Genomic DNA, 25801 nt, shown 5'->3' on the forward strand with positions numbered 1-25801 from the left:
AGCACCATTTACCACCAGTTTGCTAATCGTGGTTGTTCGTAAGAAACCCAACTACTCGCCTGGTTTTAGTGTATGATTATGTGGCGCAATGCATATTTCGCTATAATTTTATGTAACCACGCAAACTCCACAGTCGCCGCCCTCTACCACCTTCCCTTCCCCCACGGGTCGACAGAATGGCTTAGCAAAACAAGCCGTTAAACAAAGCGAAGGAAAAACGGCCCGCCACGGCAAATGGTAACCGATGTGCGGCTCCGAATGTGACGCGTGAGCAAACTCATGCTGCACATGGGAAAGTGCAACGCGCCGATGCACTACGGCTGCATCGGATTGCCTATGATGGTGGTGGTGGTGGTCCATGTGGTCTACCAGAGGATGGTCCTCGACTGCGTCGCTCTGAATGTCGCTCTGACTGTACGTTGTTTAGGAAACCGGAATGACTAACCATCTTCCTACAACAAACAAACAGCTCCAATCCCAAAGCATGTTCTCCGGTTCACAATTTTTTTGACAAAACGACGACTTTCGAAGCATTTTGTCCCCCCCCCTCCCCTCGCAAAAATAAAACCAACTAACTCTTCACCCCAAGGAGTGAGTAAACGCGCAAATAAAAGAATAATTTGAACCGCAGCTGACTGTGAAACACTACTCATGCCATGCTCCAGTTTTTATTGCCCGTACGGCGACGACACTTTGGCGTCCGCTGAGTCATGTGCGCACGTTTCCGTTACAGGTAAGATGGGCTGAATTACACTCGAACTACGGTGACGACTTCCACCACCTTCGTACGGTTAAAGAACGATAGTCCGTGGCAGTTCCCTATCGGTGACGAGGCTGTAGTTTTGAGGCCCGCCGGGTTAATGCGTTACGACTTTGTGTGTGTGTGTGTGTGTCTTGTTGCTGTGCCCTTATGCCCATCGGCAAGCAGGGCGGAATCCGTCAGTTGGGGTGGGTGGTTCGGAAACAAAGAGAATGTCTGTTTTTATTTTGTGCATAATGGAAGACTACATTTGGCGATAATTTTGCATGTACTTGTGGTTGGATGTGGGCTTCAAGGACTGTTATCGCTTCTGTTTTCTTCTGCTTGTACTTGGAATATAATTTTTGCTTTAAATTACTCTTTCTGATTATTCAATACAGCTTTTACTTCTTTGTTGTATGGCTGTAGGGGAACATGTTTTCCAATTATTTTTTCAATTAGTTTTTGTTTGCATCGTTCGGTACATTCCCGAAACCGTATTTATTTTTGTACAATCACTATCTTAACTACCCATGTCATGACTACAAGCTACATTTGTTTTGTAGCAAAATCAAAGAAGTTTTGTTTTTATTTTGGTAATTTGCATACAATTAAATTTTAATATTTGTTACAAGTGAGCTTTAGCTTTTGTTTGTAAATAACTTTTTATTAGCGTACGAGCGATAATTAGAGTTTAATCACATTTAAACTAGATTTTCTATATTTTCTCTGGTTGCACATTCCGTGTGTGCTTCTCTCGAAGTTTTGCTCTAGAAACTACGTTTGCTCTGGTAAAATATCTCCTTACCTGTGGTTTCTGACCCATGACCTTCTGTGCCATGTCTATAACTTAAAAACGCTCTACCAGATTTATGTCTGCCACGCAATCGAATGATCATGCCTCATTACATCGACTTTGCGCTTCATTGGAGATGATCATACGAAAGTTATAGGTAGTTTGGAGTTTTAATAGTCGATAGCACATGTACTAATATTAATGAATTCAATTGATATGTTTCCATCGTTTCAATTCGTTACCTATGGGACGAATCTGGGGGTCTTCGGATTCTATTAATCCAATTGGCCCTTCCACGCAATCGAGATGGACTCAATCCTCACATTATCGCCATTACCATAACAGCGTTGCTGGTCGGTATCGGTACGTTGCAGAGCAGGGATGCCTACAAATCGGGGCTCAGCACATTGATTATGCTGGGAATCTCCAGAATATAGGCTCCATTGCCACAACGTGCCTCCGTGCCTTTGGACGGCAATCCAGCAGCTCGTATACCATCCGGTATACGGTACCCGTAGTCGCAACCAAAAGTTTGCGGCAAATGATGGTCGGCAGACTTCCAGACTCCAAAGTGGCTATGAGTTCACCTTCCACAGATTGGCGCTGGATCTGAAGAAACGTCACCAGCTACAGACTTTCATCCGACCAACGCTCGATACTGTATTTGCTGGTGCACAACAAGGTGCCACACGAACTGCTGCTTGACAGGATGAATCGGTCTCCTTTAGCCTGTTCATTCTGCTCCCAGCCAGAGACTCTGGAGCACAAGTTTGCCCTGTGCTCCAGGGTGTCTAGTGCTTGGAGCACACTGATGCAGGCTATGGAAGCCATTGTTCCAAACCACAACCTCAACTTCCCTTCCCTCCTCTTACCTATTTTAAGTCACATTAGCATAAGTAAGAGGAGTCCCATCCTACGTTTGTTTGCTTAGTACCCCATCCACATTGTTGGAAACAACGGTGCTTTGATTGATGAAAAGAGTGAGAGTGTGTTTGACAACTGTGTTTGAGTGAGTGTGTTAACCAAAGGCCTGCGTCAGGGAGATGGGCTCGTCTGTCTCCTATTAACCTTGACTCAAGTTGGCGCTAGGATGTTGGCGGCCAGCCGGTCATTCTACAGCCTGAGGAAACATCTCACCTCAAGAACCTGGGACTGGATCGTACCTTTCCAGTCCTAGTACTCACATACGCCTTTGAGACATGAATCCTGTCCAAAACAGACGAAACCCTCTTAGTTGCGTTCGAGAGGAAGATGCTCAGAAGGATCGTTGGTCCCGTATGTGTGGAAGGACAATGGAGGAACCGCTACAACGACGAGCTGCGATGGGTTGGCCATGTTATACGCATGGCATCGGACGAAACAGGTCAGAAAGTCCTTTCGGCCGTCCACACGAACAGAGGATGCTTGGTAGGCCCAGATTGAAGTGGGAGAATGGCGTAGAATCATCCGCCATCAAGGCCCGGATAACGGATTGGCGAACGACGGCGCGGGACCGTGAGCGGTTCCGGACTCTACTGCGGCAGGGTAAGACCGCAAAGCGGCTGTAGCGCCTGATAAAAAAAAGTGTTTGACAAGATGTACTACATTTATTGCACTATAACGCTTCAATGCTATTTTTATGAGGTCCTGCATGCATTAAGTCACATGCAGATGTTTCAATAAATGCTTCAAAAGCTCCTTCAGATTTAAGGGAGTAAATAAAGTATACGATACCAATATAAATGCAATAACCATTTAATCGAAGAGGGGTTTTTTTTTTTAAATTGGTAAAGCTAAGCAATAGGGAATTATTATTAGAGTAAATCCCGTGACCGAGTGTCAGAGGTGGCAGTCTTTCACTTAGCGGGGTTGTTCTATATATTGTTTGAATTATACGATTACTCTTGTCTAATCAATTCATCATTAATGGGGCCGCCCGGTTGCGAAGCGGTGGTGGCAACGGTGCCGGTCTTAACACGCCTCAACTGGGGTTCAAATCTCATCCGGGACCGTATCAGCAAGTCTAGTAAGTCATTACATGACCAGCATGACCCACTAGGAGGTCTTTAAGTCAAGAAGAAGAATAATCAATGCATGGCCCTTTAAAATGCGTTGAGTTGCCCTTATTTTGTCGTTGATTTAATTTAGAAAAGATTTTTTTAAATTTTATTCTTGATTTTGCAGCTCGATCCCTTATTTAAAATTGGAAAACTAACTATTCAGTTTTCCTACCATATTTTCTTCAATTTCAATATATATTCAGCTCATTACAAATAAATCAAAAATATTCCAAGACTTTTAATCAAATTTGTACGTTTATTGACATGACGGTTCACGATTTGCAACCTCCTATTGCCATAAAACACGCTGTGGCTATTCAAAGTGTAGGCTTCCGACGTACCGTTTTGCAATGAAAATGGCTCGAAATCTAGCTGTAACCTAGTGCGTGTACGTACAGGCCTTAATTGTGGTGTCGATAAATGCCGTGTCATGGTTGCGGGCGGGTGGTGGGTCGTCGTAGGACGAGGTAATACGGTGTAGGACGAACGAATCGTAGGTCTGTCTTGCGCGGTACAAGATTACGCGTTACACTCATGCACTTATTCAAACACGGCATTTCGTTGTGTTGCAGCAGTGTGCACTTATTCTCGGCATCTTGAACGAATTTGGAAAGTGTGCCGAAGGTTGGCCCATTGTGGAACACCGTCGATCGTCGAGCCGGTCGATCTAGTCTAGATGCGTGATGTACGTGCGTTATGCGCCAATCCCCGCGAAAGGGATTCAAGGCATGAGCGTGAAGCATTTCGGCGGAGAAGAAGCTATGAAATTACATAATAAAGAGCATTTTAGTAGTGAGAGACGCCAAAACAAAACTGAGTGTCAAGTAACAGGTATGAATATTTTTCGATAGATTATTTTCGATAGTAGTTTTTATCAATATGAACAGCCTGGACTGGGTATAATGGGTTTAAAAATCTCTCTATCATTGAGGAATAAAACTCCAACGTTGGCATTTAAAGTACTCAATGTTTGCGAGTCTTAAATCCTAATCGATACCCTTACCAATCGATACAACTTATTTATAGACTCTTTTCAACAATGGGCAGTATCTCAAGCCGATGGATTAATGAATAAGTTTGATGTGTCATCAGAACTGTCCTACTAAAGCCGTCCAATCCATCCTGAATATAGCTGAACAAGAGTGACAAGTTTTAAAAATATTTTTGTTTTGCTTTTCCTGCGGCAAACGGTCGAGGACAGCTGGTATGTGGCCTGCATTTGGAAATCAAATCAAATGGGAGAAGTCAAATTATTTCGATACACAAACAATCGATAATAATTCCACTCCGGGCTATACGAAGTTGGCCAGTGAAAAGAAATATATAGCCAGCAGCATATGTGTCCAATTAATAAACGATGATTTGACACGTTTTGATGACATTTTTTTTTGTGTTGTGCATAAAAACAACCAAACAGGATTGTATTGTAAAATAGAACGCTCGATCGAATAATTAATTTTAAAATGATATGACATTGGCGAACGGCAAAACTAGCGCACAGAAAAACGGTTAGCCAGCTGTTTTTCCGTGAGTTTTTGTGCGAGAGAGTCCCACGATGGAGAGCGTAACTGGATGGTAGAAAGGAGATAACCGAATGAGTAGAAAACATGCGTCAAAGTGCAGGACAGGTGGTTTTAATTGATTAAAATAAGGTTTTGTACGACGGTGCTAAAGGGGGAGAGTTTGGCAAAATTTTCTTTCTCTCCTTTATGTTGGAGCATAGAGAGAGAGAGAGAGAGCGATTGTTTATTTACAATCTCTTACCGGTTTGTGAAGATTGTATGCGCAGCACGTGTTGCACGCAACGTTTCTTGGATAAATGGGGTGGTGGTCTTTGCGAGTGTATGGGTGCATCGGCTCGCTCTCAGCACAGGTTGTTGGGCATGCAAAGCTACGATGCGTAGACCCTTAAAAGTCAGGGATCGGCAAACTGCAAATTCTTGGAGGGTGGATCCATTTACGATTTTTGTGGTCAAACTGTTAGAGTGAATTGATTCTCCTTACAGTAATACATTTAGGATTGCACCGAAAGGAAGCATATTTCCTATTGCTTTCGAATGCCACTGTGGACATTTTGAACGGTGTTGAGCCTTTGAAGGTATTTTTACCGCTAGGGAGGTATATTTATGATTTTCCCCATCAATTCTTTTCCGGGTCTTTTGGCTAGAGATTGTATAAAAAATAAGTTAAAAAAGAATGTGAAAATACGGCGTAAAGCCGTGATAATCACATATAAATAAATACAACAATAAAAAAAACAGTGCAGATTCTTCTATCAAAAGTTTAGGAAAGATAATATATTTCACCCTAGACTGATATGTTCAATTAGTTGATGATTGTATGGGTTGATTTTGAGGTTTGGTTTATTTTATACTTTATTATACACTGTTTTTTTTACAATGCTGAGACATAAGTTCTTATTTATCGCATATTTTCTAGTTTTGATTTTCTATTCACTTGTAATCGTTTCTTATGCATTTTATTAATGGCAGTTGATTTAATATTGGTGAGGGTTTTTGGGTTGTTTACGCTTAGTTTCTAGATTTTTATTTTATCTCATTTCCTTCTTTCTTTAGAAGAAATTTTATTTCGTTCGTTTGGTTTTAGATATCTTGGGCTTTGTCATTTTGGTCATTCGCATTCTGTTTAGATCATGGGTTGTGTTTAATGCCGTTTCTATTCTGTCCGTTAGCTTTGTTTGATTTGACTTGTGCCTGGGTTTGGTACATTTACTTTTATCAGTTTTAATGTGTTATTTAAGATTAAATGTTTAACAGATATGCTGTAACAGTTTCAGTTATTAGTTATTCAATAAATTATTGCTATAATGGTTCTTGGATCCCTTACAAGGAGAATTTCACATTGTCTGATGAGATATAGGGGCGGCCCGGTAGTATAGGCCGGGGTTCAAATCCCATCCGGACCGCCCCCCCCCCCCCCCCCCCCGTATAGAGGCCTGACTAAACAACTACGTGGTATCGGCAGTCTAGAAAGCCATTTCGATCGCCGGCATGACCTTACAGGTCGTTAAGACAATAAGAAGATGAGATATTAATTATTATCTTCTATATCTAAAAGGTAAACATCGATATACACAGGCGATGAATGGCGATGAAGAGAATTAACAACTTAACTAAGTAGGTTTTGTTTTCCAGCCCCACATCCATCCATTGACAAAATCGTTATAAATTCGCCAACTAAGGCACTACTAAGGCAAATTTGTATAGAAAAAACCCTTAGTAGTGGTTAATAAGTTAATTTTATCAATAGGGGCTTATCATGTGTAGTTACCGGATTGCTCACAACCATCCCCACATCGCGTCAAACAGTTTGCCAAGCCCTGCAACAACAGCCCAAACAGCCCAGTACGAATGCGTAGCTTGTAAAGGGAGAAACATTTAGTCTCTCGTTTTACAAATTTTCGCTCGCTCTCTCTCTCTCTCCTATTCTCTCTTTCTCTAGCTGGAGTAGTGCAACAAGCACTTGGATCTAGTAAGGGAAGTAAAAAAAAAAGTTTAGTTCCAAAGGAGAAACCACCCCGAGTGGTAGCATTGTTGCGGTGTGTCACCGCGTTGTCATCGCGTGCAATTGTGCTGCGGGAACCGCCGTGGACGCATTCCTTCAGCATAACGCTAGTTCCGGTGCTGGTTCACCGTCTCCGTACGAAGTTCCTGTTTTTTTTTTGCAACCCGCGTCGCCCATGTGTTCCGCGCTTGTGGAAAATCTTTCACGGCAAGTTTGATGCTTGATCAACGACTATGTTCGCTAGTGTTGCAATAGGCCATTGTGGTGGGAATCGGTTTGTGAAATGTGACAAGTGATTGTGAAACTGCAGTCCTAGTAAAAGCAGTCTAAAAGGCAATCGTGAAGAGAAAAAAGGTTTTAAAAGTACAGTAAGCGCAAACACCATCCCAAGTGTATGCAGAATCAAAACAAAGTGCAGTAATTTGCTTTCACTGCGTTTCCTCGCTCGTTCTCCTTCGAAACTCTTCGGTGTCACGACCGTCATCAGCGCATCATCAATAAAATCATCATCATTGCTGCCCTGCGTCAAACACAGCCATGGATACGTATGTTAAAAATCTGCTCAACGGTTGGAACATGCCGGAACTGATAAAAGTGTTTCAAGGTAAGGTTGGTAGTAGTACGAAAAAGTACGCTGCTGCTAAACAACAGTCCCATCCATTTCCCATTTCCGGTTGCGCAGGAAGTGCACAAGTGAAAGAGCATTACGAGCGATAAGGGAGAGCGTGAGCGAAATGGCGAGGAAAAAGAGAGGATCCGTCTCCGTGCTTATCAGTGGAGTTGAATGCTAGTTTTGGAGTGAAATGGAAAACAAAACAAACAAAAAAGTGGATAAAAAATCGTCGTGAAAAATTGTTTGAACCTCAACAACAGCCACAAAATAAGTTTACTCTCACGTTTCCTTTTTTTCCCATCAATAATGGCACGTAAAAGGGAACAAGTTGTTTGTTGGTGTGACAGTACACATACACTACTGTTTAATGTTTGGTTGCGTTCAACATGTTTGCTGCGGCCCGAATGTTTCTCTCTCCCGTAAATAAGCTATCATCATAGCTTTTTATGATATCATAACACCCGTTTGTGTGTGAATTGAAGGGGGTTTTCATAGCCAATCATAATTGATAAGTGTCTGTAAGCGAACTGTTTGTGAACGGTGCTGTATGTCACAACTGTGTCACATTTCCCTATAGATTTATCAAAAAATAGAATGTGTTTTGCATCCATTTATGCTTACTTGCTCACTTAAATAGTACTGAAGTTCAAGATGAACAAAAAAATACAATTAAATTTAATATTATTCATTCGAAGTTTGCATTGCAAAACTCTCGCGACTGAAGGGCAAAATTTCATTCGCAAAGCTTAATTACGTGGAAACTTTTGAAAATGTGTTGCAATATCTTCCACATTCAGTTCTCTCTCGCTTCTCTGTCCTCTCTTCCCCACACACACACACACACACAGACACACACAAACACAAACTAAAATTCCTTCAAGTTGGTAAATAACGCAATTGTTCGTCTTTGACGGCGCCACCACAATTTCCACCGCACCGCAATTCTCCCCGACCGGTCGTCCGGTCCAGGGCAAGACCATCGGAACGTTACGACAGCTAGGACGGTCGGTGTTTCACTACTAGCGTGGAGTGAAATTTAATTTGAATTGCAATGAGAATTATATCTTATTTCCCCTGCGCTTCTTTACCGCCCGTTAACTAACATTTTCCTTCGTGCAGTTCCGCTGTCTTCCACGACCTTGCCACGAAACTATAGTGTTTCGCTGTGTTCTTCATTTGCCGTAGTTCCCTTCTGTCCCATGGCCCGTCCCAAAATTGTTCAGCTCGCCTCGCCGAAAGGGCCCCAGCACTATTGGGTATTTTCGGCGGTGGGTATTGTAGGTTTCGACGCTTGTACTGCCCTGGTGTAACAGTATTCTGCGGACTGGTTTGTTTGGCTGGGATGAATGCATCGGTCGGAAATATTGTGTTGATGTAATCCGAACGATCCGAATATAATCCAGTTCCCCTTACGTTAGCTCGTTGTTGTTCGTTTGCTCGAGCGGAATGTTATGTTGTTGAGCATAGGTTTAGACCGATGTGCTTACCTAACACACGGTGCTCATCACGACCATTGTTTTCTTGCACCAGCCGTGAACCGACTCTACCGCTTAATATTTTATTGATCTTGTTGTTTGAACATCGGACAACTGACGCCTTGTGCGAATGTTGGCTTACGAAACGATGAAGATTCTTGATGTTTCTTTGGAAAATGCAAAGAGCAACCGGTTTACTTGTACATTTTCCATTGAAAATATTTGTATATTTTTAATTTTGTGATAGATTTTTGTAGTATTGCTTAATGTTCCAGCGAATTATTCATAAAAATGTAACGCCCAGAGAGGCCTAGAAATCACAATGCTCTCTTAAAAAATACTCATTTTGTCGCATGTATCCATTTAGTTCCATTAGACCTCGAATGAGGCCTCGAATGTTTACTCTGTTTTTCCTTTGATTTAATTGCCGAATGTTGAATTATGGCAAGATTCGATGGAATATTGCCAGATATTCAATATTAGTCGCGTCTCTCTGTATGTGTCTTTGCTGGCGCATCCAAGGCACTACGGCAAAATTGTTTTCAATCGAGCGTCTTTTACTCTCGCTGGCTCCCTAAAAGCTCATGACTCCCCCCCCTCCCCCCCTTCCCAGCAGCGCACATGGTTACCAGTTTGCTTAATGGTCTTCGTGCCCATTTTAGGACGCAAAAAAACTCACCAGCAATCGGTGAGGAGCATGCGCCGTACCATGAAAATGACGGCTATTATCATTTATTGCGAGAAAAAAGAGGCAAATTGTGTTGAATTCGTCCCGAGCCCTTTACGTTAGACCCCGGCTGCACTTGCCGAAACTTCGGACCCTTATCTTCGCTCCCGGTTGCTGCAATTCGGTTCGCGTGCGCTAACAGCTTGCACTTGTATGCGGAGACAGGAAGCTTTTTTCACTGACGACCTGGCTGTGCTTAGACACAGTTTCGTTTTGTTTATTTCTTTCGATTCATTTTGCAGACGACTGCCCCGCCGGGTTAGAAAAGGGCTACGGAAAGGGTGATTGATCACGAAATTGCACAGAACATGCAGCTACTTGCACACACGACGAAGCCGTGGCGCGATGTGCACACTTTTTATGCGATATGCTGTGGCACGGTTAGTATTACCGCTGCTTGCGTAAGCTTGGGCCAATACTTCCTAGGGCAGCCTCCTTCCCCCCCGTTTCATTGCAATTGGTGTAATTTTCCGTATGTGTGATCGCGCACAATCGAGCGCGTCTCGAAGCTAATGGTGGAAGTTCCACCGCTTGCAACGAGACAACTTGAGCAGAGATACCCAGGTTTGACAACTTAGGGGAACCATAATCGTATCACCATCAGCAGCAGGCAATAGATACCACCGCAGCCTGATTCACCATCACTTTCGGCGTGCCGCTTCGGGAAATACGAGCGCGATCTGCTGCTCTGCAACCATTATTACGGTTCGACGTCTCCTCATGCATCTCCGAACGGGGTGGTTTCTTGTGTTTCTTCCAGCTGGTTCATATTATGTGTGTACTACTACGACTACTACTACTACTACTGCAGGGTGCCCACTGTATGGTCCCATTTCCAGCGTAGATAATACTCACTTAAGCCAACAACAACCACCACTACCAACCGACTCGGCACCCCATGTTTAATGCCTTCCCTATATGCGAGTAATACTAAAATAAATATGCGTCCCTTGTATCCTCCAGTCACATGGCCCGCGCTCTCGGCCCATTGCACTACTTCAAAACTGAGCCAACACTCTGTTTGTGGCGAACGTCTTGTCATGCTGCTGTGCTGTGTAGTATCGGTTTGCTTACACTCCGTCTTCCGTCAAACTCGTTAATGCGATGCCCTGCTTTTTACAGATCTTTCCCTCCGCTCTGTGCTCACTTAACCGTTTCATATTTTATCCATCTCTCGCTATCTTTCTCTCTGTGTCTTTTCATGGTACCACCACGTATCTACGTGGCACTGGATGGCCAACTGGATGTGTATTCCACTGTATGCCGTGTGCCGCAATTTATTCCGTAATGCTGGGGGAATATCTGTTTCACTTCCCGATGACTTATTCGTCACAAATTGATGCACACACACACGCACGCACACTAAGCAGAGGAGGAAATCGATGAAGCTGCCTTCAAGTGCCTCAAGTACGACATGATCAAGGAGATAATACCACGCATTGGTAAGCGGGCCAAGTTCCTGCAGCGGTACGAGGAGTACAAGGAGAACCTAACGGAACGACCCGCCTTTGCGGAGCTGCAGATCGACGATAAGGTAAGCGATGGGGTGGGGAATGGCAGTTGATCTGATGTGGAAAACATATGCGGTATTTGGTTATGATTTGGTGGATTTATGGGTTCATGGATTCACGAGTGGAATTTTGCCGAGAAATTCAGATTGAAAAACAAGATGTTTGGAAAATTTTGTATTAGTAATACTTCATTCATTACTGTTTATTTTTAAATTAATTGCATTTTTTTGCAATACACTTAGGCCACTGTAAATTATTCTTTGACAAAACAGTGCTGTAATAGGTTAATAAATAGCAATGACATCAATTTATTATGTCGGTAACTTGAACGTTTTATCATTGCTATGAATACAATCGATTGTATAAATTATGCAAGCGATAGCTGTTCAGTAATGTCCCATTGAAATGTTTTTTTTTTATTTCTTTGTGAGATGTTATTGACGAAACAGATGGCCATTTCCGTCATAATTTAACGTTTTGCACGAACGTTCTAAAGTATATGGTGATGGATTAATGTTTTCCGGGGATTCGTCCCATATGAAATGTGTAATGTTTTGGGAAACATTATATGAAATATTCTTTAATATTAAATTATCAGAAACAATCGTATTTATTGTTATTATTTTTCATTAATTACTGGTGCAATTATCCCATATAACGAATAATTGTTTGTTTTTATTGTTTACTTACTGTTTCTAGTAGGGCTACGGAATTACAACATTCACACTTTTTTATTTTCTTTTGAGACAAATTACTTGTTTAATCGTTCATTTGGATCTATTTTTTGTATATTTTATACAGGCTTTGAGCCTTTAAGACCTATTTCGCCACTTTACGGTATTTGGGTACTTGTTGTGGTACAATTATTGCAGATATTGCTTAAGATTAATCTATAGATAATTTATTGCTAAAGCCATTGCAATTGCAAACTTAAATCTCTTTGTATAGGCTGCTGATGGGAAGAAAATGAATAAGTTTTTACTGCTGTTGCTTGTCGTGCGATACAATATTTCCATCAAGGTGCTGTATGTGAGGATCTCTGGAGATTCACTGTTCGAGGGCGGATAAGAACACTGGTACTGTCGTTGTGAAGATGAGGTTGAGTTTGTCGGCACGGAGTCCTTCTTTGGTGACTGGTTGAATGGCTATTGTTTCGGCAGAAATTATGGATCTGTGATTCGGTAGTTTGATAGCACAGTTGTCCAGGCTAGAATGGATCACACAGCCGGCTGAGTCTTGATGAGCCGAGCCTTCTGTAAAGATATGGTGAATGTCTTTATATTTGTCCCGGTATTGATCTCAAGAGCCTTTAACCTGGTTGTACAGCGTGAGATGAAAAAAACAGCAACCAAATTCAGGCTGCTGTTAATTCTGAACCGCTCGTCTGGCAGCTTCTTCCAGTTATATTTTATTGTTGAATTAATCTCAAAAAATATTCGTACTAGAGTTTAAGCGTGATAGTGTAATTGCTTTATATTTTGGCTGGAAACCCCTATCGTGGCTATCGTTAGAACCCTCCAGCTTTTAATTGTAATAAATCTTTTATGTCTCGTGGCATCGCTCGTTACTGTGATACTCTTAGCGTAACCCGACATCCAGGAAGTGGACGAAAAAAACTGCAAAACCGCCAGATATGGTCCGAAAAGTGAAGAAGCGGCTCGAACAAAATTCGCGTTACCGTGACCGACAAATGGCAATATTGAAAAATGAGCTTGGACTAAAACCTATCTGAGTCTGGACGGGGGTGATTCGATGGGGTAGGTGACACCGGCGCCGGTCTTCAATCGGCAGGACCGGGGTTCAAATCCCATCCGGACCGCGTTCCTCCGCAGTGAGGACTTAGCTATCCAACTACGTGGTATCTGCAAGTCTAGAAATCCATTTGATGGGCGGCGTGACTTTAGAGTTCGTTAGAAGACTTATACCTTTGAAGATCCAAAAAGTATAAGATCTTACCGATGCACAAAAAAAGTTCGACTCACAAGAGCCAAAGAACTGCTTCGGTTGGCCCGAAAGTGATGAACTACCAAATTTGATCTTCTCCGATTAGAAATCATTCGTTATCCAGCAGTTTGTGAATAAAGAAAATGATCGAGTTTGATTGCCAGAGAGTTAAGCAGAAAATTTGCAACTTCGGTTGGCCTCCAGAACTCCAAACCATAACTGCCGATCGTCGCTCACCGCTCGTTACCATCGACCGTGGGGTGAAAATAGATACGTAAATCTATCGCGAAAATATTTTGGAGGAAGCTCTGAAGCCCTTGAACATTCCAACAGGACTCACCACCATCGCACTTAGCACGCGCCACCCAAGAATGGTTACGAAATGAGGTTCCTCGCATCTTTTCCACCGCACAAAGGCTACCAAAATCAACCGGATACCAATCCGTTGGACTGTTGTGGCTGTGGTATTTTGGGGAGTAAGTTTGGAACCTAAAAAATACTGTCGAAATAAGTGTCGATCAGCTCAAGCGCAAGCGCTTCGTCGAGAATGGCCCAAAATACCGCAGAGCCACTTTCGGGCTGCATGTGATGTCCATACTTCGTGTCAAAGGTGGCCAATTCGAACAAACCAGAATTGATGATGAAATTTGATGTTATTTCCGACATTTTTTGCTTTCGTACAGTAAAATTGAAAAAAAAGGAAGTTAACAAAGAATTTGCTGTTGTTTTTCATCTCACCCTGTATTTGTTTTGACAAAGATCTCAAGAGCCATTAACCTGATTGTATACAATTTAGAGATTGCAAGAGACGAATGAAGCCAAATATCTTAAAGTTTCTATAAATAAATTAACAACCATTTATTGATTTATCATTAAGCTGTATGATAGCTTGACGCTTCACTGTTAACACCATACGTAACTGATATAATACTCACAAAATTAACAAGGCATTTCATATCACCTTATCCTGGGTATGATCTATTGCAATTAAGGGCTGTAAAAGGACTATTTTCCGTCCAATTTTCACGATGTAAAAATGTTCTTTTCTTAGCTAAACGACGTACGACGACGTCATGGCGGTCATATGATGGAGTACTAGACTTATTGATAAAACGTAGCACGTCCGTAAGGTGTATCCTGGTTCTGCTGTGTAAAGGCTGATATTTCAAGTATTTCTTCCAGATGTTATGTACAGATAGAAACAGATTTGATGATAAGCAACTCTTCTCAATGGCATAGGATTGTATGTCTATCCCAACAAAAACATCGATGTATGCATTTTACAAAAAAATAATGCGCAATACCCATCTATTTCGGTTACAATCAATTTGCTACAAAGACCGACTGGAAAATGTCTGATAGATCAAGCAAATGGTAGTACTTAAGTGACACACAATAGCACAACAAGCTGAAGATAAGAACTACAAGGGGGAAACACTCACGATGCCGGGAATATTGAAATGACATTCTTGTTCATATTATCGGCACATGGTGGTCTGAAGTGCTGAGCAAAGTGCGGGAAAAAAGTAACAACGCTTCAAAGGAAACCACACGATATTACGAGCCAGCCCAGGAGGGGTCGCTTATCGCGAAAGTGCGTACCGGGTCTATGGCATGGTTCGGGACGGATGTGACGGCGTCACCCGAATATGTATGCCCCGGCGATAAGCAGGAAACGTTGGTCCGAGCAGACGTCTGAAGCTTCCAAAAAAATACGCGCCAAGAGGCTACTACTTTACCATCATTACTATTCACACATACCCAGCGGGTCAACCATATTTCGGGCTTGTTGTCTGTAAAACCGGAGGGGCCAGCAAGTTAAGCGTATTCGGAATACATTTTCAAAGATTCCTGCACCGGCGATGGGTGTGTGCGCGAGTCCAAAACACACACACACACACACAGAGCAGATAAGTCGATTGCGCCAACCTTTTTAGACCTTGACGGACGGCAAGCAGTTTAGACGCGAAGAATAGTGATGGAGTGATGGAGTAGATTTTCTTCAATATCCCCACACGGACAACCATGAAACGTGCGTTTGCCCATTTATGCTGCACCGTGTGCTGCTTTGTGGCCCTTTTTTTTTTAAAAAAAAGCTCTTTACACTTCTACCCGAGGCGCATTGTGCCAGCTCAGCGGTTTCTCATTTATCATTGGGAGGAATAGGAATAGTTTCTTGCGCCCGCAAGCGAATAATGCAAGCGCGCCTTTTCCCGGGAGGGAGATAGAGGTCCCCGCCGGGTGGCCTGGTTTCGACGCGTTCGGTGGCGCGATTCCGCATTTATTATGATTATATTTCCACCAAACTGTCTCTTGCGACGACGTTGCTTGGCGGGCAGCGCTGGAGTATTCTTGGAGGCCCAATAGTCGGGTTGCGTACATGTACTTTGCCGTTTGGTCTATTGGTTGGTTGGCCTCATTATGGTGGGTAGTTTTGTTGTTGTGTTGTTTTTATTATTACTGTTGTAATACACATTACAAGGGGGGGGGGGGGGGGGGAAGGAGAAGTGCAGTGTTGGGATGCCGAGGGCCCTATTACGGTAGGCCCCGTTGGTGGGATAACACTTTCCCACTACTTCTACTACTACCGTTTTCTACTATTATATTACTACGAACGAATACTCTGGCGGCTGGCGTAGCGCTGCGCTCGCGCTAGGCCTGTGGAGGGCCTTGGGCAACTTCACTAGTGGCCCATTGTGTGGTATTTTTCGTTCCGAGTGCTTGGCGTATTTCGAAATTGGTTCGCGCATATTCACACACAATCGTTCGTGGCGGCTAGTTGGCCACGACGGCGGTGCGCACGCCACTTCTTGCCGGTGCTACACAGCTTTTGATGCTTTGTTGAAGTTTTAATTTGCGTCTTTTTTTCTCCCCCCCCCTTTCGCATACCCCACTTACCCCTTACATGCGCCGCTGGTAGGTATGTTTTTCTTTCGATTTTGTATATTTTTAAACACTCAAACTTTCCTGCAAACCGTGGATATATGAACGTTCTCGGGGCACTTGACTGGGGCTGAATATTTCTTGTGCGATTGTGCTGAATCGTTACTTTTGTGCTGAAAATACACCAAACCGTTTCCTCGGTGGCGGCGGTCACAGTGGTGTGCCACGTCGCACGGGAAAAAAATTAGCATTTGCTGGGGCAAAATATAAAGCAATATATTCATTGCACTTTCAGTACATCGAAGTACTGGCGTGTAACGTACCGGTTGGAAAATACCCTTCAACCTGGCGAACAATCGTACGTTCCTGTGCAATAAGACACGCGGCGGCTGTTGAAAAGGTAGTTTTCATTCGGTATTTTTTCGGCTAAAGGCTAAAGATTGCACACAAAGCAATGCTTTGATGGAGAAGTTGATATTTTTAAAGATGGAAATGTGTTGTTATTTAGCACCAAGAAGCCCAGAGCAAACTTGGAAAGACAAGACGAGCAAATGAAAAAGAAAAGAACGACTATAAAGCTATGGTTTATAATAATTTTAATGGATCTTAAAGGAACTTAAAGAGCAAACATTTGAGTATAAAATGTAGGCTTAAAACAAGCATGCTCTTTTGTGAGTAACGTGTTGTGCTCCTGTTTAGCCTAGAGCCTTCTAAAAGTTTTCTACAGCAACTCACAAACAATACAAGAATAAACCGCAAACACACACACGCGCTTATTGAATGCTGTTTAACATAAGCTCATTATTTTCAAACATGATCGTTGATGCTGGGCCGTTTTCCGTGCATTAACTTTTGTTATGTTTTACGGCAAAGACGACTTTCGACCTGGTTGAACATGAAAATCGATTTACACCACAAGTCTCAGGGTCGTAAACTTAGCGCATTTTAAACGTAAACTAGCGAAAAGTAACGCTCTAAGCCTAGCAGAGAAGATATGAGAAGTACAAGTTTTGGGCGCCATAATGAACGCGAGCATAATAAATCGCGAGACGCTCGTTACATGTCCACATGCATATTGCCATTTAAATTGGTGCATAAAGTAGGTTCTCCAGCAATAATACCTAGGTACGGTTTGTTCTGAACCGCTGTTGGGCCGCTGTTCCGAAATTAATGTTTCGCACCAGAGCAAAAGCTAAAGCCCATAGCTTTTATTGCCCATGATTGACAGACTGTGGCAAGCGAACAGCACCGTGTGTCTTGGTTCGGCTTTTCGAAGTACCTTATTTAGAGGTTTCGAGCCAGCCGAGAAGTACAATGCACAGGCCTCGCGCTGTCTCGCAGTCTCGCGCCCCTTTACACGGCCCCGCAGCGTACCGCAGCGACACCATATGGCAAGGGCGGTGTTCAATAAAACATTATGCCAATGGAGCTCATGTCTAGCCCCGTGCGCGCCCGTCCACACGGTAAATGCAGATGTATTTATTCCACCTCCAGGGGAACTTCCACTTCGCGCCGGGTCTATGTCTTGACATAGTTTTGCTTTTTTTTTTTTGTATTCCCTTGCTGGCCGTTGCTGTAGCTGTTTGTTGAGTGTGTGCTGTTTCCTTTCGGGGCGTTTGAAAGAGTGCTTGTTGCTTTGGATGTTGCGATCCGAGCGTCTTTCCTGACCAGCTTTTCGGGTGGCCTGTGTGCTATGCTCTTCCCGCTCCCCGATGCGCCTGACGACGGGTGAGCTTCTTGCTTTTCTTCGGGTGAGAATTTTTAATGAGAAAAGCTTCAGAGACTCAAATAATGAAATGCATTGTTGTAATAATAATATCATTGAGTTCGGTTGGATCTGCCGCTTGCTTCACGAGCTGTGCGTTTGTTACACGGTACGAAATACAACGTGAGTAGCAGAATATTATGTATTTTTACATTTTGGGAATAAAGTGCAGTCAGCGGCACGTTGCGATACACCGCATACATCAGTTGGACTTCTCAAAATCGAAGGGAACGTTTTTTGAATTTGATGCAACCGGAAGTGAGAAGGAGAAACAGGACAAATTGTCAGCAATTTCAGGCACGAGATTTCTGTATATCATTTTCTATACATTTGCGAATGATACTGTACTGCAAACTGTGGTGATGCTGCTGGAGATTAAAAACTATGAATATTGATAGGTACGGTGAATTTGTGCAGTACATAAATGTATGTTTATTGCGAGATGAGAAATTTACATATCGCTTCGGTAGGATCGAATAGCACAAATTAGTTTTCAGTTTTTTGTATAATCAAATCATGACTAGCAAATTTGATTATGCTGAAAAGGAATGGCGCTAGATGTGGAAGGTTTGATGGTGAACAGTGCATAAGGCAGGGGAAAGTTGGCGGTAGTGAGACAAAATCAACGTTTAATTGTTGTGTTATATGTACAGTTATAGTCTACAGACAAAAATGGACGAGTTTTGTTCAATAAATCCGTTATCAATAGTTGAAACATTTAAGATGAGCACTTTAATGACTGGAGCTAATAAGAAACTTATATTATATTCTGCAAAATACATATTTTTCGTCTGAAACATTACGCTTGGCTGCTGATTATTTTGAAAATGTTTGTTTCTTTAACTCATAAAGCATGATATTGATGCATGAATATGCAGCCTGACAATTTAAAATTGTAGAAGACTACCTTACACGCTAGGTAACGGTCTCAGCCATCACTGTTTGCTCTAAAAACACTAAAACTTTCCAACAGTGCTTGTCCTGATGGAATCCCTTCGATAGTCTTATTGAAGTGCGCTAATGTGCTATGTGTCCCATTAATGAACCTTCTTCGTACGTCACCAACCAACGTCCAACGAACCAACGTCAGAAGTTCCCAGAAGCATGGAAATGTTCATTTATAACTCCAATCCACAAAAAAGGTTCTAAAAAGATTTGAACAACTACTCCAGAGAAAGTACATCTTCATGATTGTGTGCTCAAGTTTTTAAAATCGGTTTATACCGATTTCAAAGCGGCATTCCATTCAATAAGTCATTGCTTACTTCTGACCAAACTTACCCAATTAAGCATATCAGTTGAGGGTATCGAAGGGCTCACATCATACCTAACTGACCAGAAATATCGTGTGCAAATTGACAATAATATCTCCGATGTCGGATGTCCCACAAGCTAGTAATCTATGGCCTTTGCTATTTCTACTGCTCATAAATGATGTTAAGTTTTCCATACCAGGCCAGCTTATGTACGCTGGCGTCATACAAATATACCGTGTGATAAATAGTAGTAGTGACTGCAAAAATATGCAACTTTCGTGTCAGGAAGAGCAGTACAATAAGTTTGTATCATCAAATAAGACTGATACTTTATAACTACACAATTGACAACTACCCTCTTGTTCTAAATTCTTGACCTTGGAACCATTCTTGACTGTAAAATAGCTAAAAATTGTGATAGACAAAGGTAATCGAATGTTAGGGTTTATAACAAGAAATACTGAAGAAATCAACAATCCTACCTGGCTTAAAGCTATATATTTCTCGCTAGTTCAATCAACTTTAGAATTTAACGCCGTGACTTGGTCGCCCCATTCAGCAGTCTGGACAAGTAGACTGAAGTCGATATACTAGGTTTACTAGACTAGTACTTATTGATGTACCGTGGTTTCGTCCTACTAGAGATGTAAGTTATGTTGACCGCTGTTAGGCTTAAAACCCTTATTTCATAGAAGACAAGTAGCTCAACCACCAGAACACTTAGAATAAAAGAATCTTCAGGAATACCTCACATAAATGTTCCAGAAATGCCCCACTGACAGCGATGTTCAAACAATTCAATGATTTTAGTGCCCAACAGTGACTTCAATACCGCTATGTTCCAGAACAACATTTTACTTGAAATAATAGGGAGGCAGTGAAGAGCATTTTAATCTGTACGTGAAAGTTTAACTATACTTTTTTTGTCCATCGAACTGATTTCAGATGAGTGAATAAATAATAACGAAATCCTTTCAAAAACCATTTTGAAAGGATGTTAGTTAATACCAAACTTTTTGGATATAGCAATGTCACCAGTATACAAAGGAGCGACGTAGAAAAAATATGTATGTTTAGTGTTTTACATTCACATGCGGCCATACTATAAACGTTTTCGAGTTAATTTAGGATTCAAAGATGCTTTCGGAAGAAATTTCTCTTTGAGTAATCCGTTTTCCGGATGACATTGTCCAGACGACTGAAGAAGCTAGAACATGTAGTTGAAAAGTAATTCTTCGACATCGATTTTTTTTTCGTTTAGTTATAGAGGCTTCCGCCTACATTCGACTACATTCGGACTACATTCGCCTCTCTCTTCCACATCGATGGCCACGTGCGTCCGAATAGAAAAAATCCAACAGATAAAGGGACTGTTAGGTAGCCAGAAATATTTGGAAAACTTCTTACAGATGCATATAGAGTTCACTTTAAAACCAGTATCAATGAAAACAAATCACATTTACGACGGATGCTTGGTTTGACACGTAGTTTTCATATATTCTGGAATATCCGAGTGAAATGAAATGATCTGCTACTCAAGATACTTTCAATACTGAAGTGCTTTTGGTCGGTGAACAGGATTATCATGTATCCAGCAGGATCCATGTATTCAGATCCTTCAACAAATAAGAGCAATTTTTTCGAATGAGTCACTTTGAATGACGTTCCACTGTGGTCGTAAACGATGGGTGTAATTCTTCTTCGTTGATACTCTGTACAGATTTTTCTAAATCTTAGCATTCTTGGAAACTACTCTGATTGAATGTAGCAAACTGCGACCAACCAATTTGCGTGTGTCATGTTCTTAACGTTTTTCAGAGGCATAGTCGTTGAGGCTCCATTTCGCGACTTTCGTTGCTCTATGGCTTTCCGTAGTGACTTTTTGATATTTGTTAAAGTTTTGATAAACTTTAGTCTTATCCCTTATATCTTATGCCCCTAATGGTCTCACAAGAGTTGTTTTTTTGAAGAAACGGCAAACTAGTAACCATTTATTGTGCGTTAATTTTCTTTAACTCTTCAATTCGGTCGTTCTAGTGTAGTACAGCACTGATATGGGTATGGATCCGATTCCTCTTTAAGGACATCATAGGCTCTCCATACTCTACTCCGACGCAATATGTCCAAGGCGTATAGAACGGTAACATATCTCTTCAAATATCTAAGCTTGGGTATACGGGGAAAATCGACCCCTTTGGGAAGATGAGTTATATAGACAATATAAGAGAGGGAGGGATAACTAGCGTCTGTTCTCCCTGTTAAAGGCGGCCTTCTGTCCTGGCATTCTACGGGACACTAATCAGCTGCGCAGCGTAGGCCCTCCACCGAGACAGGGAGTTTTGAGTGAGGCCTTGCAAGCCACCCGCGTTGCAACGAACCAGCATTGCAACGAAAGGTAACCAAAGCATTTCGAATCGGATTAACGAACATGCCAAGAAGAAGAAGAAGATGGACGATTTAGTTTATCGTCTGATTGCACTATAATCAGCATATTTGTAGTTGAATATAATTATCTAAATAATATACTAACAAATTGTTTTTTTCTTCTATTTTAGGATCGTTTCCCACCAGCCTCACCACAAAAACCATCCCGCATAGACTGGGGTCGAATAGAGAAAGTGTGTGGTCCGGTACCGATCTACCTAAAGAATCTGCTCAAGATGTGCGGTTACGAGGCGGAAAGCAGTCTACGCAATTTGAACGACGACGACTTTATCGACATGGAACGATTTGCCCGGGAAGAACTCATCCATCTCGTCCCAGCAACGCAGTTCTATTTTCACATCTTCTGCAGTGACCCGGCGCGCGAATTTCGGCTCGTTCCAGGCCACCGTAAGCTGCTGCTGCAGATTAGTGCCTATCTGAACTACACCAAGGTGGCTAGTGAAATTCAACGGCCAGAACCAGCGCTGCGCATACCCGCTAACGAACTTACAATTCAGCGGGAACGCGAGCGTGAACATCGATTGTTAATCGCGCAGCAACAGCAACAGAAGGAACACCATCAGCAGCAGCAGAAAGAGCAACAGCAGCAGAAAGAGCACCAGCAGCAACAACTCCTACAGCAGCAACAGCAATTGCTACAAGAGGTGGTACGGATGCATCAGCAACCACTCTCCGACATGCATGAGCAGATGCTGAGCGATATAAAAATTTCGCACAAAAACTCTCCGCTCGCGTTCGAGCAGGCCACGGTGTTCCCACCGCTAAGCGACGAGGAGCGCATCAAGAAGATTCAGGGCTGCATCGTGAAGCTGATCGATATGTGGAGCGAAAAGCAACCGATCAAGCTACAGATCTCGGAGGAAATGATCAACGTGACGTACGAGAGCAATGGCTACAACGCATTCATCAAGTGTCCCATGTGTGCGGTACAGATAAAGGTGTCGAAACTGCCGACGAAGAAGGGCGATCGGTTTGTGATCTCCAACTTCTCGAAGCACATAATCAAGATGCATTTTTCTCAGCTTAGCGAGGGTGCCGGTGGTGGTGGCGGCGGGGGCGGTGTAGGAGGCGGCGGTGTTGGTGGTGGACACGGCGGGACGGTTGGTTCCGAGCGACATATAAGCATGGACAATGTGTCCTCGTACTATGGTGGGGAGAACTCGGATAGCAACACCTACCCGTACGATGATTATGGATCGGGCAAAAGGCAAAAGCTGGAAGAGGACGATGACGAGATGGACCCATTGCCACCACACTTGCTACATCCGTTTGTTAGCATTAAGGACGAAATCATCGATCTGGATGCGTAGCTGACGAGGTCCGTTTGTACGCCGTTTGCAAAGCGAACAATCGTGCCGAAAGGAAACGAAACGTGCAGGAGGGACGATGCACAAACGATACGAATAGCTAGAAGAAACCGTGAGCCAATTTTTCCATTCCTCAATCAAACCAAATAGCCTCTCTAAGCTTGTTGACTCTCATAGATTTACGACACTACATGCGGTTAGAGTATAAGGATAGGTTGTTACATTTTAAACTGTACGAAGGGGTTTAACTTAACGCACGGTCGGCAGGATGCAGGTTGCCGAGAAAAGGTGTTTTATTTACTGGCAAATTATATTACACAGCCAAGTCAAGCTATGTGTACTATAGATGCATAGTGTGGCATGAGAAAAGACTTAATTTTTGGAACTGATTTGTGGCTGAATTGTGAATATGCCGTTTTTTACGGGACAGTAGCGAACGTTAGATAGGTTGATAGTAAACGGTGTACATAAGGAGGTATAATTTAATTATGCTAGCAAATGCTCTGAGAATAAATGGAAAATGTTAACTTTCGAGTATTTCTTTCGTTTCGTGTTGATTGGAGCTAAAAGGCGGATCAAAGTATAAGCAATTTAAGCAGATGCTTGGGTCCTCCTTCAGGCCATAAATTTCTACAGAGCCGGAAACCTCGTGTAAGCAGGCTGATTGGTCACGAATTGATCAGAAGGAGCTACCCTTTCTCGGAAGAGGATCCTTGTTGTAAACAGATACTCCGAAATAGTTCACGTCCAAAGGATCTACTTTACACAGATCGCAGTTGCAGTTTTCTGCGTGTAGTCCGAAAGGCACCGTAAGTTGATGAATTACCAGAAAAAGAAGGCGAACAGCAACGAACCCTTCACACAAGACAGCATACAAGTTGCATACGAGCATACTACTTGTGTGTAATTGAGCTTTCACATGTAAGTTTACGTTCGTATTACTTTGCTAAGAGAACTTAAAACTGCAAAATTTCCCAACAAAACTTATGGAAATTATAGAAATTGCTTTAATTGTTTAATTTTTTTAGAATTAGTTAAAAATCTTATTCATTTTGGGAAAAATAAAAAGTGCTGCATAAACTTGCAATGGATGAAGCTTTATTGCACACAAGCTTTCGGTAAATTGGCTGCATTTCTGCCGTCTTTATTCGCCGTTTTTGTAATTTTAACTTTTAATTATCAAAATATTTTACATATTTCTTGACTGAGGCATATTTCTAAGGACGTGAGGTGTAAACTATTCTTTATTAATCTATAAATACATTGAGATGCTCCATTAATCTTATCATGTCATCCAATCATCTAAAGTGTGCTGTGTAAATCTTGTCTTGTTGATAGAAATGGTTTTAATATTTTACCCCCAAAAACACTTTAAACTAGTAATGCTGCAATGCCTTTACCGGCAGCAGATAATTGCTACCACGGTTTACGGCACTACTGCAAAGGCACTTGAAAAGGTTGGGTATGTTAAACTTTGGAGTACCGTTTGGAGGGCGTGGGAAAAAGCAGACAAGTGGAATTCCTCCCACTGATGACGATTGCTTATCAGCTTCACCGAAACTGCAAGGAGGGATATAAAAAAGGTCTAGCGCTCCGAACAAAATCATTCCCTTACCTCAAAGTACATCCATCAAGAATGGTCCGTTGTTTGGTTGTGGTTTCTCTAGTGCTGGTGGCGTCGCTGGTCGACACCGGACTGTCCGCATCGATCTGGAACCGCATCGTTGGCGGCCAGTATGCGGAAGACACCCAAATACCGTACCAGATTGCACTCTTCTACAACGGTGACTTCCGGTGCGGTGGCTCGATTATTGGCGCTCGGCTCGTCCTGACGGCGGCCCACTGCGTGGTAAACGGAGATACGGTGTAAGTGCTCCATCGATGAACATGAGCGAGGGATGTGGGTACCGGCTACACCCTCGAAGATAGATTCGATTTAATTGTAATGATGGAAACCTTTTTGCAGCCTCGATGCCAAGCGGTTTGCCGTACACGCCGGGTCAGCAAACTTGGTGTTCGGCGGCAGTCTGTTCGAGGTCGAAGCGGTGCACGCACACGAGTTCTACGGATCGCCCCAGAACGATATCGCCGTGCTAGAGATGAAAGAGCCGTTCCAGTATAGCAAGTACATCCAACCAATCGAGCTGATGGAGGAAGAGGTGCCGCTTGGCAGTGAAGTGGTGATTTCGGGATACGGACGCGTTGCCAGTGGACAGCAAGCATCGCCAGATCTGCTGTACACCTCGATGTTTGTGGTGAACGACGAAAACTGCCACAGCGTAAGTCCCGGTCTGCTTTGCATCGACAAGGAGGGCAGCTATGGTGCGTGCAACGGTGACTCTGGTGGTCCGGCTGTGTACGATGGAAAGCTGGTCGGTGTGGCCAATTTTATCCTTGACTACTGTGGTGGCGACTATGCCGATGGTTACGCAAAGGTGTCATACTATCTTGACTGGATTCGTAAATTCATGAAGTAAAGATTGAAATTCTTTTGATGAAAGATTAAAGCTAACTAAAAGGAAAATGTGGTTTTCTAAAAAGTGTAATAATATTTGAATACGCCTTTATTATGGTCAAAATTACCCGTGGCGAGTTTAAGCGAAAGAAATCCTTTTAAAAGTAAAGGAACGAAAATTAAACCATTTTAATTTATAACAGCAAAATGATGTTTTATACCCAGAATTTCATCTATGCTAGAAGATCAAATAGTTTTGAATGTGAAGCATTTTTCGATAGAGTAATTGCAATGTGCTGGTGAAACATTCACTTTTGGCTT

The 25801-nt window shown here is 42.6% G+C and overlaps 2 protein-coding genes across 2 annotated transcripts; both read left to right on the forward strand.

The window, feature by feature from the left end:
* Positions 1-7636: 7636 nt before the first annotated feature.
* On the forward strand, positions 7637-23040 carry LOC126562172 (uncharacterized). Its single transcript, XM_050218606.1, has 3 exons — positions 7637-7703; positions 11285-11448; positions 21829-23040. Exons 1-3 carry the CDS (start codon positions 7637-7639, stop codon positions 23026-23028), a joined length of 1431 nt encoding a protein of 476 aa, XP_050074563.1. The 3' UTR covers positions 23029-23040.
* Positions 23041-24661: 1621 nt separating this feature from the next.
* LOC126562874 (serine protease SP24D-like) lies at positions 24662-25502 on the forward strand. The gene is made up of 2 exons (XM_050219469.1): positions 24662-24891; positions 24992-25502. The coding sequence occupies exons 1-2, from the start codon at positions 24662-24664 to the stop codon at positions 25500-25502; spliced, it is 741 nt and encodes a 246-aa protein (XP_050075426.1).
* Positions 25503-25801: the final 299 nt, after the last annotated feature.

The sequence above is a fragment of the Anopheles maculipalpis genome, chromosome 3RL (genome assembly GCF_943734695.1).
Source record: "Anopheles maculipalpis chromosome 3RL, idAnoMacuDA_375_x, whole genome shotgun sequence".
Taxonomy (NCBI): Eukaryota; Metazoa; Arthropoda; class Insecta; order Diptera; family Culicidae; genus Anopheles; species Anopheles maculipalpis.

Excerpts from the sequence above, each read along its gene's own strand:
- LOC126562874 (XM_050219469.1), top strand. The coding sequence starts at position 24,662 with ATGGTCCGTTGTTTGGTTGTGGTTTCTCTAGTGCTGGTGGCGTCGCTG. Across the intron at positions 24,892-24,991 it reads GTGGTAAACGGAGATACGGT|CCTCGATGCCAAGCGGTTTG; the intron begins GTAAGTGCTCCA and ends ACCTTTTTGCAG.
- LOC126562172 (XM_050218606.1), top strand. The coding sequence starts at position 7,637 with ATGGATACGTATGTTAAAAATCTGCTCAACGGTTGGAACATGCCGGAA. Across the intron at positions 7,704-11,284 it reads ACTGATAAAAGTGTTTCAAG|AGGAGGAAATCGATGAAGCT; the intron begins GTAAGGTTGGTA and ends CACACTAAGCAG. Across the intron at positions 11,449-21,828 it reads AGCTGCAGATCGACGATAAG|GATCGTTTCCCACCAGCCTC; the intron begins GTAAGCGATGGG and ends CTTCTATTTTAG.